This window comes from Coturnix japonica, chromosome 28 (assembly GCF_054131305.1).
Source record: "Coturnix japonica strain WE chromosome 28, WE-NBRP24, whole genome shotgun sequence".
NCBI lineage: Eukaryota > Metazoa > Chordata > Aves > Galliformes > Phasianidae > Coturnix > Coturnix japonica.
In genome coordinates, this window is record NC_140690.1 from 3,155,298 (window position 1) to 3,170,705 (window position 15,408).

At 44.2% G+C, this 15,408-nt stretch overlaps 1 protein-coding gene across 1 annotated transcript; it reads right to left on the reverse strand.

Annotated features, from left to right (window-relative positions):
* Positions 1–3,660: 3,660 nt before the first annotated feature.
* On the reverse strand, positions 3,661–14,814 carry LOC146756057 (uncharacterized). The gene is made up of 6 exons (XM_085524784.1): positions 14,807–14,814; positions 12,608–12,757; positions 8,750–8,880; positions 7,973–8,143; positions 5,688–5,786; positions 3,661–4,013 (listed from the first exon to the last, which is right to left on the reverse strand). The coding sequence occupies exons 1-6, from the start codon at positions 14,812–14,814 to the stop codon at positions 3,802–3,804; spliced, it is 771 nt and encodes a 256-aa protein (XP_085380910.1). The 3' UTR covers positions 3,661–3,801.
* Between the last annotated feature and the right edge of the window lie 594 nt (positions 14,815–15,408).

The following is a 15,408-nucleotide window of genomic DNA, read 5'->3' on the forward strand; positions in this document are numbered from 1 at the left end:
TATCCCCTCAATACTCTTCATGTTATCTAGATGAGAACAAGCCACATCTGCTTACATCTCCTTCCAGATGTAACAGCCCTGGCAATCCTAAGGCATACTTCCTGATTGCACTGCTGCAACCAGCATTACACATACAGTATTGCATAATGTAGCCAAGTGTGGGAACAACCACACAGCCACAGGCAAGCTGTCACCTCAAAAGGAAAGTTCGTTCATGTTTTTCATGGCGCTGGGACTGCAGAGTGCATAAGTGAATTCAACATTCTCTGTATTATTACCAGAATTCAACAGGGATGGAACCTTTACAGCACAAATAATTTTGTTTGAGCACAGGCTTTGAAGACTATAAACTATTTGACCATTGCACGAGTTAGAAAATAAATTCTAAGTCTTGAAATATTCTCTACATACTTAGGAGTAAAATGCCCTACATTTTGAGCAGTTCTCTTGGCAACACTGTGAGGTTGCTACCTCTGGCTTTGCACGTGCTCTTGAACCAGGAGGAGGATCTGTGCTCTTGTCCCCTTAGAGAGCATTTGTGCTTTTTCTCATGAGTTTCCATTCTTTCCATGCTAAAGAGGGAAGGTGATGTGCCTGTAAACATGTTGTAGTTTAAACCTTCTGGTGCTGCACGCAGGTGCTGTGGGAGGGATTACCTTGTTTGTGGCAGTCTGGGCTGGGGGTGTGTTTGTGTGAAGATCTGCAAGGTGATATTTGCTCCTCCCAGACTTCTTATGGGACATGCACGCATGCAAGCAAATATGTAAAAGAAAACCCACTTCAGGTGTGTTGCATTGCTCCAAAGGAGTGTAAGAAAGGAAAACACCAGTTACATAATAGAAGTATTCTCAAGAAGGAATTGTTTAATCACAAACACCTTTCAGTCTTAATAAAACTAAATTAGATCTTCTCTAACAGATCAGCATTTTATCCACAGTTGTTATACACACAAAAAAAGAGAAAAAAGTAGATTATCGTTTTAAAATGTAGCATTGCTATTATAAAAGAAAGGCTGGATGTTCTGCTGGTACAGCTTCTCCCTCACAGTTTAGCATTAAACTGTGTCAGCATCTTCTCTAGCTTCAATGCTAGTGCCATGTTACCTTTAATCCTTAATTTTCCTGACATGAAGGCCATGGTTGGCTTTAGTTTACCTAAAAAGAAGACACAGAATCATCAGGAAAAGGAAAGGAACTGGAGATTGCGATATCATATAGTAGTTACTTTGCTACCAAGTTCTACTGTAAAAGCATCAGAAAAGAGGTTCAACAGATTGACTGGATGCTTTCTGAAGCTACGCTCTGAGAAGTTCAATAGCTACTGAACAAAGCAGTAGATATTTTTATTATAAAATCATGGACTCACAGAGTGACTTACGTTGGAAGGGAATTTAAAGGCCATGCACTTCCAGCTACAGCTCATCCAATTCCAAGACCACAAAGAGAGGTGAGCCTGTCAGCTCATCCATCAGCAAGATGTTTCCTGCCACCAGTAGCTGCCTCAGTTCTGCCAAACCCGTTTGTTACTCACCAGTGAACATCTTCACAAAGTCGCCACTCGACATGCTCATCACAACATCAGCTGCTGCAGGAGGCTTCCCAAACCCAGCACTCCCACTGCTGGTTTTCAGGTCAAGGTACCAAGTGCCTCCTTCATCACCTGAGTGGAACAGGGAGAACCTGTGGCAGCACCACAAGGACTGATGTGCCCTGCCCTTTGCTACCCCCGCCTGCTTTTCTCTCCCATCTTCGTGCTAGACGTGCTGGAGGTGCTGTGCCAGAAGCTGCCCCGCGCTCTCTGTGCAGACAAGGTCAGCCCCAGCAGATGCCCCACAGTGCCACAGTGTCAGGGGACAAGGCAGTGGCTGCTGGTGGAGCTGGAGGCAGCAGGGGTTTGGAACAGAACTACCATGCTGACCCTGTGCAGCACGGCCAGCGGGGTGACACAGCAGAAATGAAACACCAGGAAAACACACCACAGTCCCCAAAAGAGCAGCACATGCTGCTGATGCAGAAAGCATCTCCCTGTGACAACAGCAGCAGGGTAAATCCCACATGTGCTGAAGTTGGCTCTGAAAGGCAGCATCTTATAGAGCACACCCAAACATGTCCCTGTTCCTAGACCAGTTATAAAAGACAAGTATTTACATGTGAAAATACAGACTGACTCTTGCTAGAAAAGTGAGCATTTGAGAATTTTACAAGTGATGGTCTTACCTGACAATTCAAACTGAAAGACGCCCTGCGTGGATTTCACTATTTCTTTATTGAGTTCTCCCTGAATAACTCTGAATGTTTCTGCAACAGGCCCCGCTGAAGCTGATTCTTTATTAAGCTTGGCTCCACCTGATGCCTGTGAAGCACCTAAAAGAAATAGATGGATTCTCTGTAAAATGCTGGAACGCTCTATCTCACTTATCTTTCTAAGAATATATATGTTTTCAGCAGTTCTTCTGCAAAAGCTTCTAAGGTGTGAATCAATTCACTACTTTAATCAGCAACTTTCTACACTGCAGTGAATGTGCTCATTTAACATTAAGAAAGAGCATTTGCAATTTATAAGGCATGTAATGCTTAGCAGCCCCTAAAAGCCATGCAGAAGGTCAGTGTATCAGGAAATAATTATTCTACTCAGTGAATTGCTACTGTGTTGGAGATCTGGGCAGTTGGCAGTATCAGTTCCTGGCAGAAAAGTCTAAGTGCGCACTCACAAATAGTATTTTCAAGGGAACTGGGCTCTTTTCAAACTTAGCCTCTTTCTTTCCTATATTTGTTTTGGCACTCCTATAAAACATATCCAGTATTCCTATTTGCCCTCCAATAGAAACATCACTATTCTGAAAAAGTGAACCTGATGCTTTTGTAAAAAAACAACTTCTCTATTTCATCTTGTAGACATTCACATCATGTACGACTGTGAGAACTTCATGTAGGAATAGAAGCTTCTCAAGTTCTCACACTGCAAGAAAGATGTAACACTCCTGCAAAATATGCTGATTGCTTGTGATTTTTTTACAGCAATATTTACTCATAATCTTCATACCACTTAACTCTGGTGGTAAAAAGCAAAAAGATTGTTCAAAACAAGGTGCTGATTATGAACTGTGAAAGTTGCAGACACTAAAGTCACTTCCATAAATCAAACAGCCCAAATACAAGAGATTTTGCCACATAGCTTGAATGTAGTCCAAAAGTAACTTGAAATAGAGGAGGCATTCATTATCATCACAAATAATCGACATGTACATGCAGAGGTTGCCCTTCCACGGCCTTCTGATTATGTGGCTGTCATGTCAGTTTCAGCATCCAAGAAGAAGTCAGGCATCAGGGGGTGACCTAAAGGGGAGTTGAACAATAACAGTAAGCCCAAGTAAGGGTGAACAGCACAAACAGGAATCCATTCTGAAGGCAACAGCACCTCAATTTACCAGTAAATGAACTACAGGTTGAAAGAAGACGAGGTGACATGTTTAGGTTCTGGTACATTTAAAATCAGACCCAGAAGCCTCTTACAAATTCAGTCAGAAACATCTGAAGATGAAGAAACACTATCTCACTATTTGGTAAATAGTAATACATGCGCTTGTGGTGCAGGTCTATTTTCTTTTTGCTAATGGGTTTAAAATATATATATATATATATATATATTTATATAGGCATTGATTATTAGAGCCTCAGTGGACTATTATGTGCTTTCCCAGAATCCACATTCTCAAACGTGAGGCAAAGCATCTTTTGACTGAGTCAAAGGAATATATCCATATTCCCCATATGGCCTTCCTTCCTTCGCAAACTTCTCATTTTAAAGATCTCTTTTGCCTGGTGCAATTGCATAGACATCAAAATCCTTAACGCCTTCTTCTCTCAGTAGAACTTCATCAATAATGAAGTTTCCAGTGAAAGTTTTCGGCTTTGTTAAAATGCAATATGCAGCATCTGCAATTATGTCAGTTTTTCTGCACTGCTTCTCTATTCCGGATCCTCCCAGCATATCCATAGCAGCTGTATGTATGGCTGGAAAATTCAGAGGACAGGAAATTACAAGTTTAACACTAATGACATCACATACTCATCTCTTTGGCAAATGCATAAACTTTATTCTCCTCTCACATGAAAGTAAATCATGAGAAGACTAAACTGTGAAATACCATCAACCAGCGAAGAATGGTCAACCAGCAAACAATCCTCAAAGTGTAAAGATTCCCTTACTTGAAAAGTATTAAAGGAACCAAAAGAGGAATAAAGGGAAGAACTCCTTGTAATATTCATATTATTCAATGCTTCTATCAATACTTTCCACACAAAGACTTCCTCTGGCTTTATTTAGGACATGAAAAACTAACAGGACAACTATCTTTCTCAAAGTGAATGTGCATCAGCAATTAACATTTTCTGCAGCCATTACCATACTGAAAATCTCAATTTTAGCCCCACAATAACTTGTGAGATAACAAAGTGACTCTAAGTTAAAGATGAGAAACCCAATAGCACAAACTCAAACTTTTCCTGGCTTATGCTCCTCTACTTTCACATTACAGCCAATTATTATTGTTCTAAATATAGCAAAACTATGGGCAAAGACTGATATGAAAAACAATCTACTGTCCTGCAATCTGCACATCCTTCCATCTATTTCATACAAAGTGCTGCTGGTTTTCCATTAATTCATACATTCAGCATCTTCCACTTTGACCCTGCAGTACCTCTACTACTCATTCACACTCTTACATCCTTTTGGCAGGCTACCTCTTTCACTTTTAGTTAAATCGAGAGCTCATAACATCTCACTATCAGCATATTCTCTTGTTTCAAGGAGCTGGATGAACCAATAGAACCATCCTAGCACAGTGTTAATCTCCAGCATTGAAGCTGATCACATATATATGATGTTCTTTAAATTAAAAACTTTGTAATTGTAATGTAGATACTACAGAAGTCACCTCTCTCACTCTCTAAAGTAGTTAACTTTTGTTTTGGCAGATAAACCTTGCAAAACAACATTTTTCTTCCTAGACTGAACATTACAAACTTTTATACTTCAGAACATGAACAGTTTTCATCAAGGAAACACTGATACATACAAATTTTGAAAGCTCACTTGCTGCTTCTAATGCTTTCAAGACACTGGTCTCTTTGTTCAGCAGCTACCAAACCTTCAACAGCAGCCCTGGTCCTCACTGACCCATGGACAATAAACTGGAGCTAGTATAAGATGGGCACACCAAGTTATTTTTCTGCTATGCGGCCCTTCAGTGTGCTGTGACTTGCAAGAAGTGTTGGATGGTTGTGTGAAAAAGCAATTGATTTCCCACTCAGCCAAAACTTTTTTTTTTTTACATCTACAGAGGTACATATCTTGTCAGCTTCATCTATTTCCTGGCAATCTAACTAGCTGGGGATTCTAAATATTGACATAAATGTCCAATACTACTCAGGGATGGTGTGCAAACCAAAGTTTGAGTCATGTTGAAAGGAGCAGTGACAAGACAGGATAAAAAGCAGAATGTGCTCAGGCTGAAGGCAAGTTTAAGTGAAAACAGGAAGGCAACAGTGAGAACTAGGAAAGAAAGCCAATACCCACACAACATCTTTGATCACAAAAAAATACACAGAAGTGCTCAGTGTTCTGAATCAGTCCTAAATAAGACCACCTGTATAGGACAAAACACAACAATTCAAAATAATCACCTGTTTTAGGCCATAAAGCATTGACAGCAACTTCTCCTTTAAATTCTTCTGCCATTCCCAAGACACACATGGACATGCCATATTTACAAATTGTGTAGGCTACAAAAAGCACACAAAAATCCCATATTTAGTAGGATACATATTTAGTCTACACATAGAATTTTACTTTTGAAGGATGTAAGTCGCGGAAAAATCAACTTTCTGGGGTCAAAGCATCATCTTCCTAGAGTACAGAAACTCTCCCAGCTCCTACCACCCCCTTCAGATACAAACTGACCCTTTTACATGAGTATTGAATTGGGGAGGGAAAAAAAAAAGGAAAAAAGCACGTTGTAAATCCTTTTTGTATACTCTGAGAAGGGGATGTTGCAGAGAAGGAACATGGACCTGCAAGAGGAGTTTAACCATGTTCCAAGTGTTGAAGTTTAAAAGATAATCCACAGGTTTAAGATGAGCAACATATGTTCTAGCCCAAAGACGCAATTGGGGCCTCCTTCACTCCTCAAAGATAATTTCTATTTAAAAAGACAGCAATGAGCTTTATCGCTATCAAATCAAATGTGGAAGCATAGAGAAAAAAAGATTTTGCCTTCCTATCTCTATTGGGAATAGAAAACATGGTGTAGTATTAAGAAATCCTATGAAAAACTCTTAACTCTTACCTGCAGAACCTTCTTGGAAATATAAGCCTTTCACCACCACTGAAGACTTTTTGTACAATAATCCAAGGCTGCCCACAACAGAACTGCTGCATTCTCCAAAAGCAGAAAAGGAGTGACTTCTAAAAACAACAAAACCAACCAATTCTAACGTTTTGATACTCAGTGCAGCTCTCTGTAATTTAATTCTTTTGGCCCTCTGAACACAGAGGACCAGTAGCTCAACACGCTGTAAAGGCAAAGTCCAGGATCACAATCCCAATGCAGGGTGCCAAAGACAAGAGACAAAAATCAGATTTTCAAAAATGACCATGATTTTCCTTAAGGCTTTCACAGTAAAACTCAGTTTGCAAGTAACTGCATTTAACCCAATAAATCCCCACAAGTCTGTCCAACCAACCAGCAGGCTGACACAGCTGTGCAAACGACTTGTGACTGAGCCCCTGTGTACAAAGGTGTCACACAGAGTGGAAGCACCAGTGAGATAAAAAGGAACTGGGAATATTGCATGAGCATTTCAGCACAGTGTGAGGAGAACCAAAGTTCACCTGCAGCTGAGACTTGCAAGGGAAGCCAGTGGCAACTTGTTTATCTGCTATAATGTGGGTAGGAAGAGCATGAACAAGGGAAAGGCGTTGCTGAGTGGCATGGGTGATTCAGTGAGAGCAGACACTGGTAGTGCCTTGCTTAGGAACATGGTTTACCAGGACATGAGAAACTAGCCATAGATGAGAGGTAATCTTAGAACTTGGAAGGTTGGAAAAGACAATATAGTCCAACCTTCAACCCATCCCCACTATGGCCACTAAACCATGTCCTTCAGTGCCACATCTAAACCCTTCCTGAACATCACCAGGGATGGTGACTTCACCACTTCCCTGGGCAGCATGTTCCAATGCATCATCAATCTCAGTAGGTAAAATCAAGCCTGGTGAACCTGATTGACTTCTGTGATAGAATGAAAGGATTTGAGGCCAAAGTGATAACAGCTGACACCATTCACATTAGCAAGGCTTTCATTACCATCTCTCAAAATACTTTTGTATCCAAGTAAATACATAATAGTCTGGATGGTTGAACAGCCTAAGGGGTAAGAGAAATGTTAACTGGACAGGTTCAGGGAGTTAGAATCATGCAGGTGGGCTCCTTTTGCAGCAGGCACGGCCGCAACCAGGGCAGCCCACAGGCTGCACCGTGGGCGCTTTCTGCACTCGTACAGGATCTCATGACTACTGCTTGCAACACACGGGAACGAATAAGGTCAACGTATGTCCCCGTTCATTAGCAGCGCAGAAATAACACCGCAGCAGTCACTCAATTCAGATTCCACAGCACACCCACAGCCGCACTTTGCCCTCCGGACGTGCACACAGCTCGGCCCGTGAGCAAACAGCACCGAGCGGGACTCCGGGTCCGACCCAGCCGCTCCGGGGCCACCGTGCCCGGCCGCGGCCTCCACCCCGCGTCCCATCGCCCTCAAGGGGCTGCGGAGCACGCGTCTGTCCCTCCGCCCGGCCCCGGCCCCGGCCCCGGCCCCGGCCCCGGCCCCGGCTCGGCCCCGGCAGCTCCTGTGGCTCGGAGCTCGCGGCCCCGCCGAAGGAAGGAGGAAAGCCCAAGTCACCTTACCCAGTGTTGGGCAGCATGGCGGCACGGCCATTGGGCGGCTGTCGGCTCGGCACGGGACGCGCTCCCCGCTCACACCGCCCTCCGCGCAGCCGCGGCCCGGGGAGCCGGGCGGAGCCAGGGCCGAGCGGGGCGGGATGAGGGGCGGGTGATGGAAGTATCGGGATGAGTTCCCTGCGGGAGTACACCTCGTTCAACCAAGCCAAAGCCTTGCACGTTTTCACTGACAAAATTAAAATCGCATCTGAGATCTCGCCCTCAAGGAAAGGACTGAATGACCAAACTGAAGTGACAACTGAAACGATTTATTATTGAAACAACCTGTCCTTATAACTATCGGTCTATCCACTACCACCTCGGGCCACTATGCGGGCGCCGACATGACCCCACTGCAGGGCGCTCACTCGTCATCTTCATCACTGTCATCTTCATCGGTGCGCAGCCAGCAGCCTTCCTCTACCCAGACAGAGCTGGTGAAAGGTGGGCGCTGCGGGTCCTCCCAAGGCTCCCACTCCTCTGGCATCACCGTGACTTCATGCTGTATGTTCACCGTGAGCGATAAGGAGTGGAAAAGCAGGCCGGCCTCAGGAGCACGCTGCTCTTGCTCTCTTGGGCGCCAGGGAAGTTCCTGCAGCGCTGGGTTGCGTGGCAAGCTGTCTCCCATGTAAGATGAAGCGGTGAACGACAAGGAAGTACAAATGTCTCCAGGGCTCCAGCCGCTGTTTGGTGGCAGCAGGGACGGGTCCAGAGGCTGGTTCATTCCCCAAGCTGCTGCAGCACGCATTGGCCGGCTGTGAGAGGCTCGAGCTCGGCGTCGGCTGCGGTTTCTCCTTCGGTGCTTGGGAGGCCGGGGTCCCCTGGCTGCAGCCGCCTGGGTGCCGGCTGCCGGACCCGCTGCCTGCAGGCAGCCCCTGCGGGAGCAGGAGCAGCAGCAGCAACAGGAGCAGCAGCAGGGGCCCGTCTCGGCTCTCCTTCTCCGGGCAGATCTCGGCCTGCGCTGCTCGAGGAGCCGAGAGCTCTCTCCTCCGAAGTCTGGGTTCCAGTTGACGAGAGGCTGCAAAAGGCAAAGGAGAAGAGTCAGTTGTTATCACCTTGCGCTTGAAAGACAGCAAGGTACAGGAGATTTTCAATTGCTAAAGACGGACATGGGAGTGAGCAGCATCACGAGCCGATCCTTGACCACCTCTTGCAGGGTGGGAGCGTCTTTGCTCAGTCCAATTGAAGTTTGTCCTTGCAGACATTTCTGCAACAAAGCGGTTTTCGCTGTGCCACTCGGCAAGTGAAATCCTTCTGAACACCCTGGGGGTTCTGATGGGGTGTCATTGTGATGGCACGTGTTTGTGATGGGGGCTTCGGCCACTCCCAACATGGAGTCACAATGATCACCCCAAGGTGATGCCCAGCCCTTTTCACCAGAGCTGTGCTCTGTCCTTTCATCCCCATCTTGTCTCAATGCAGTGCTGCTTATAAATCAGATTATAAATCAGATATAATTCCATGGGCTTTTCTGAACTCTCATGATCTGCAAACAAGAAGAGAGCAAGAGTTTCTACTGCTTTGTCCAGTATTTAATGAAATGTTCATCTCTGATCTGTGGTTTCATCTCAGTTGAAAGCTGGTTCTTTTTTTGCCTGTTTAAATGTACAAAGCATTTGTTGAGCGAGGGTCAAATCGCAGCTTTTACAATGTTGAGTTCTGGCCATGTTTTGGATCTGTGATATCCACATTTACTGCCATTCAAATCATTCCTCAGTTCCCTTCAGCAAAACTTTGGAACAGAGCAATTAAACATGAGGCAAAGTGACAAAAAGCAAAACATAAAACACATACATAAAAATGTTTTTCAACAAGTAAAGTAACTGTTATGGGTTAGCCCTCAGCTGTACCTTCAGAAATGGCCTGGAAAAGCACATTCTTTTTCAGTCAGTCAGCCTCCTTGATGATGATTCTCTTTCTTCTTATTTAGAGACTTAAAGCCATCCCTGTCTTTCCTCACATGGCTTCCTAACATTGCATCTGTGTTAGGAAAGCTGGGATTTAAATGTGATGCAGTATTTGAAATGAGGCTGGAAAAGGTGCTGCCTTCAAACCTTGGGAGGAAAGCATTACTAACAGAATATTGGCCTCTCATACCACGCATCTACAAAATGCCCGTCCTCATTTTGACTTGACATGGTGTAAGCATGAATAAGATGTGGATCTCTAAGAGAAGACGTAACTAAATCCTGCTGCAGTGCCCAGCAAGGAGAACATTTTTTCTGTAATGACTGTGTATAATGACTCAAAGAGAAGACATATAACAGTATTTCTTTATGTTTTGTGAATAATACTTCTTTTGGTTTTCACCTTTTCTGCAGATAGCAAACTGCCCTCTGTTACTGTGAGATGTATGCCACCTAACTGAACGTGATTTTGCTGGAGATGCATCCAGAGCAGAACAAAGCTGTCTCTGGCTGCCCCCTGTGTTTTCCCCTCTCCATTAAAGCAGTAGTTCATCCTGTGGGATGAAAGCTTACTGTGCTGCCCTGGGGGATAGTGATTGTGAATGGCAACTGTGTCAGGGCTGTGTCTGGCTGCTTGTGTGGTTGTACACATGTTTAGAGGGGAAAGAGGACAGGACTGTCATATCCATATATAAGCCATTATGGATTCGAGCCCAATGGAACAAGAAATTCTGTAGCAATAGACAAGGAAAAACAGAAAGATGGAATCTTTGTTTTCTGATGATGTGTTTATGCTATACTGCTTATCCAGGGATGAGCATGTGTCCTAGAGGCAGCATCATGGGAACATAGACAGGTATCCCACCACCTTCCACTCAGGTCCTCAGTGCTGTGCTGTGGGATATTGTGGGAGCTGATGGTGCTGACTATGAGGGGTACTTGATCCTTGCATTACAAACTTTCATGTGGTGCCATTCTTGGACTTTATGCTCTAAACAGACAAGGCTGAACAGTGTGCCAGTCTGCTCTGCACTGGAAGGACAAACCCCACAGTGGGTGCTAAAATTCTTCTGGACATTTGCATTCCACAGGATTTTTACATGAGTGTAGAAATGCTCTGCTTATAAATCCGTTCCTCAGGTCACAGCTTTTGTAAAAAAGAAGTGACTAAACAAACTTGTTGCCCTGTTATCAGAAACTGAAGAAAAACTTCAGATTCTTTTACTGGCCGTTCCAGTTAATAAGAAAACCAGCTCTAAGGCCTGTGTAAAATACAGGCGCTATCTGCATGGTGCTGAAGGTAATGAACGACGCTGATCGCTAACTGTACCAAGAAGAAAAGGTAAGCTCAGCCTTCAAGTCCCCACGGGCTCTGTTTCGATGACCTCTTTCATTTCATCAGCTCCACTGGCACGTTTTTTTCCCAGCCTGAGTAGGGAAAAATCCAGCTATGTGTGTGTGCCAGCAGAGGGAGCGCTCAGCACACAAGATTGAATCACGGAATATCCCGATTTGGAAGGGGCTCTCAAGGATCATAGAACCACAGAATAGTTGGGTTGGAAGGGACCTCAGGGCCCACCCAACCCCTGCCATGGGAGCGCTGCTACCCAGCAGGTCAGGTTAGAACAGGGCCATCCAACCTGGCTGACCCCTTTACTTTAACCCTTGAGGCTGATCTGTCAGCCCATGGTTCACCCATATTTTGCCTGGATTTTATTTATTGTGGTGGTGGCCCAAATGTGGTTTGACTCCCCACCCCCAGTTTCTTTTAAGGCTAGGGCCCCTACTTGTTCTTAGGCTCGTGGCTGGATTCTCTGACACACGCTGAGAATCATTTACTACATATTTCCTACATTTAAAGTCAATGATTGACGGGATTAACAGACTACAAGCTGTGAAAGCTGAAAGGAATGAGGGTTTATTTAAAGCAATCAGTAGATAAAGCTTATCTTTGTTATAGGTAACATTCCTTTTTCATCAGTAACTCAGTGGTGCAAATGTAAGCTGAAAAGTAGAGAAACAAAATCTGTCCCTCTCAAAGAACTAGCATAGATTTCTCACAACTTATAAGCCAATATGATAAACTGAAAAGGCCAGAATTTTTATTTCTCTACTCATTGGTGTTTCTGCACATCTCATTATTTAAAGGGACTCTTCATTGCTCAAGTATGATGGTCTTCTGAGTTCCCAACCTGAAGTCATGGCTGTGTGGTACCCTCCTGCACCAGCTCTGCTTTGGGGTCTGGCAGTTCCTTCTGTAACTGCCTCCTGCCATTCCCACCTGGAGATTATGCTAAAGAATGGAGAGGGAACTTTGCAAATGAGTGAGGACAGTAGCACAGCACCTCCTGAGAAAGGCTTACTTCCACAGACTTTTATTGGTGGGCTGCACACATCAGCTTGATGTTACCTTAAGGAAATGAGAAAGTGAAGAGAAGGGACAACTGCACAGTAGACAGCCAAGAAACAAAGCCATGTAGTCCCCAGAGGATTTTCTTCTCCAGTGTCAGCAAGTAGTAAGGATGAGGAAGGTGACAATAACTCTTCTTGTCAGACTTTTCCCTCTGTTAGCAAGGGAAAATGAGGAAGAAAAGTGTATGCATTTCCTCCATAGCAGAATAAAGCTTAAGCAAGGCAACCTCTGTGCAGAAAAACAAAAAAATCTTCTCTTGTATTTCCTTAATGTGAACAGTACCTTCTAGCTTTCCCCCTTACTTTCTCCCACTGATAGGAACCACATGGCATGAGCACTAGGTTGTGGAACACACCTTTTTCATCAATGGATGAAGTTTTATCAGGGTGGAGGATAACTGCCACATCATTATTTCCAGTTGTAATCTTTGTCCTAAGGGTGTGTTAGCATGTGTGGGATATGGTACTGGGAGACTACAGAGCACAAAGTTCTGGATCTTTTTTCCCTATAAATATGAACTGTACTCCGTAAAAACGCTTTGTCCAGAAGGTTGTTGTCAGCTATTTCTTCATAAGCTGAGAGCTTGCTTTTTTATTATTATTAATTTTTGTTTTTATTTATTTATTTATTTATTTATTGGGAGTGGGGAGGGGAAAGAAAGCATTAATGTGATATGGGGGAATGCAGAGATTCAGACTTTGGAGTAAAAGGAGAATACTGAAGGCCACATCTATTCACCAAAAACCACATCTCTCAGAACTCCAAGTTTACCAGGCCCAAAATGGAGGGAATAAAAGATTAATGCTGTTGCCTCATTCAAAACTGGGAAGAGACAAGCCCAGATGGCTCGTTTTCTTATTTTCTTTGCCTGAGGAATAAGTGTTACACTGCTGTTGACTGTTAAACACATCCTAACTAAGCAATGTCCTATGTTTGTGTTTATCATTTTGATTGCTGTCATTTTCCTTTCTTTGTAGAAAGGGAGAGACCCAAACAGAGTGAGGTTTTCTCCATAGGAAATGAACCCTGCTCCAAGAATTCTGCAGCCTGAACAGATGTGACGCACAAGACAAGTTGGTCAGCCTATTACAAATGGGCAGTTGCCTGAAGGACTGCAAATGGCCCTGGGATTTCTGTGACAGAACTGAAAATCAGCCCCTCAGCAGCCCAGCTTTGTCACCACAGACTTTCAGCCCTTCCCTCTGCCTTTCTGTGGGTGCAGCAACTGGCTAAGCCTGAGCTCTCTAAAGCATCTTATAGAACAGTACATCTGCGCTCACAGGTCAGCAGTAGGAGGGCAGAAGTGGAAGGACTGTGGGTCTGCCATAGCATCTGTGCATCACTCATTGATAGCTAATCCAATTCTGAACAGAGGATCTCACACTTAGCAACGCAAGAGGGCTAAGAGAATGATCCAGTTCCACATTCTTAGTGTTGTGAAGCACACTAGGGAATAACTTGGGGAGACAGCCTGGAGACCCAAGTGTCAGGGTTTCTTAAACATAGAAAACAGCCTATTGTACTTATCTGACACATAAAAATTACACATTGCACATTCTTACTGACGTCAGCCAAATATCCATTCTATAATTAGCATATATTCACACTGCCAGATCCCCTGCTTTCTTTCAAGTGGTTTTCTTGTTGAGCTGTTATTACACAGTTTTTAATCATATTCATTGTACAGGCTCTCGTTTAATTTACCCTGCATTACCTGTGTATGTCTGCCTTGTGACAGCTGACACATACCTGCTGTGACCACAGATATTTCATGTCCCACCAAAACCCAGGGGTCTCTCCCATCATTATTTACCTTCCCAGCACAAAGAGGGAGCTGCCATCAAACTAAGAAGGGAATGATGAACCATACTCCTGCCCTTGTTACCCATTCCTGTAGGGTAATAAAGAAGATGGTTACCCTAAGGAAACTCTGCCATACTCATCATGTGCAGCTCATCAGGAACTTTTCTGACTCCTATTTCATATTTTCCAGATTAGTATTTTTTTCGTGTAAGACATTCATGTTATTCATCTAAAGCAGAAGTCATTTTCAGTCCTGAAAGGGGCTCGTTCTTCACACTTTAGAACATTTTTCTATGAGCTTTGTCTTCCAGACAAATACTGAAGAAATCAGAAATATTTTCTGTATAGCAGCAGTTTATATTCTGACTTATGGTGCACTGTCAATCTCCTTTGTCCTTCCACAAGAGAAAGCAACTGGAACAGGTTACTTTGTGTGGTAAAAGCGTAAGGAGAGCTGAAAATGAGACTTCTTGGACTTTAAGGAGCCACAAGAAGAGCCTAGAAAGTGAATGACACTCATGTCTCTGAACATTTAGGTGGACACCAGGGGAGCAAAATCCTTCCTACTGTAAGAGACGAGCAAGTCCAAGACCTCCTCATAAGACTGGATATGTCCAAGTCCATGGGGCAGGATGACGTGCTTCCCAGAGTCATGAGGGAGATGGTTGATACGCTCACCCAGCCATTCTCCACCGTATTTGAAAAGTCATGGCTGTCAGAAGAAGGCAGGAGAAGTCCCTGGGGTCTGGAAAAGGGAAACATCACTCCCAGTTTTTAGAAAGGCAGGAAGGAAATCACATGGGAAACTACAGGCCAGTGAGCCTTACCTCTGTGCCTGGGAAGATCATGGAGCTGTTCCTCATGGAAGAAATGTGGAGAACGATTTGGAGGTTCTGGTGGACAAAAAGATGGACATGAACCAGCAGTGTGTGCTTGCAGTCTGGAAGACCAACTGTATCCACAGAGAAGTGGCAGCATGGAGAAGTAGGCTCTTGCTCCCCTCCACTCTGCCTTCATGAGTCCCCATCTGCAGTACTGTGTCCAGATCTGGAGCCCACAGCACAAGAAAGGTGCAGAGCTTCTGGATTAGCTCCAGAGGAAGGTCAGAATGATAATTAGAGGTCTAGAGGACATCTCCTGTGAATAAAGAGAGGAGAATTAGGCTACATGTTAGGTTAGATACTAGGGGGAAACTTTTTCAGACAGAGGGTGGTGAGGCAATGGCACAGGCTGCCCAGAGAGGCTGTAGATGTGAGTTACCAACAGTGGAGTCTGGGAAG

Excerpts from the sequence above, each read along its gene's own strand:
- LOC146756057 (XM_085524784.1), bottom strand. Across the intron at positions 8,881-12,607 it reads GTAAGGGGGAAAGCTAGAAG|GGGCTGCCTGCAGGCAGCGG; the intron begins GTACTGTTCACA and ends CTGCTCCCGCAG. Across the intron at positions 8,144-8,749 it reads CTCTCACAGCCGGCCAATGC|GGAACTCATCCCGATACTTC; the intron begins GTGCTGCAGCAG and ends GTACTCCCGCAG.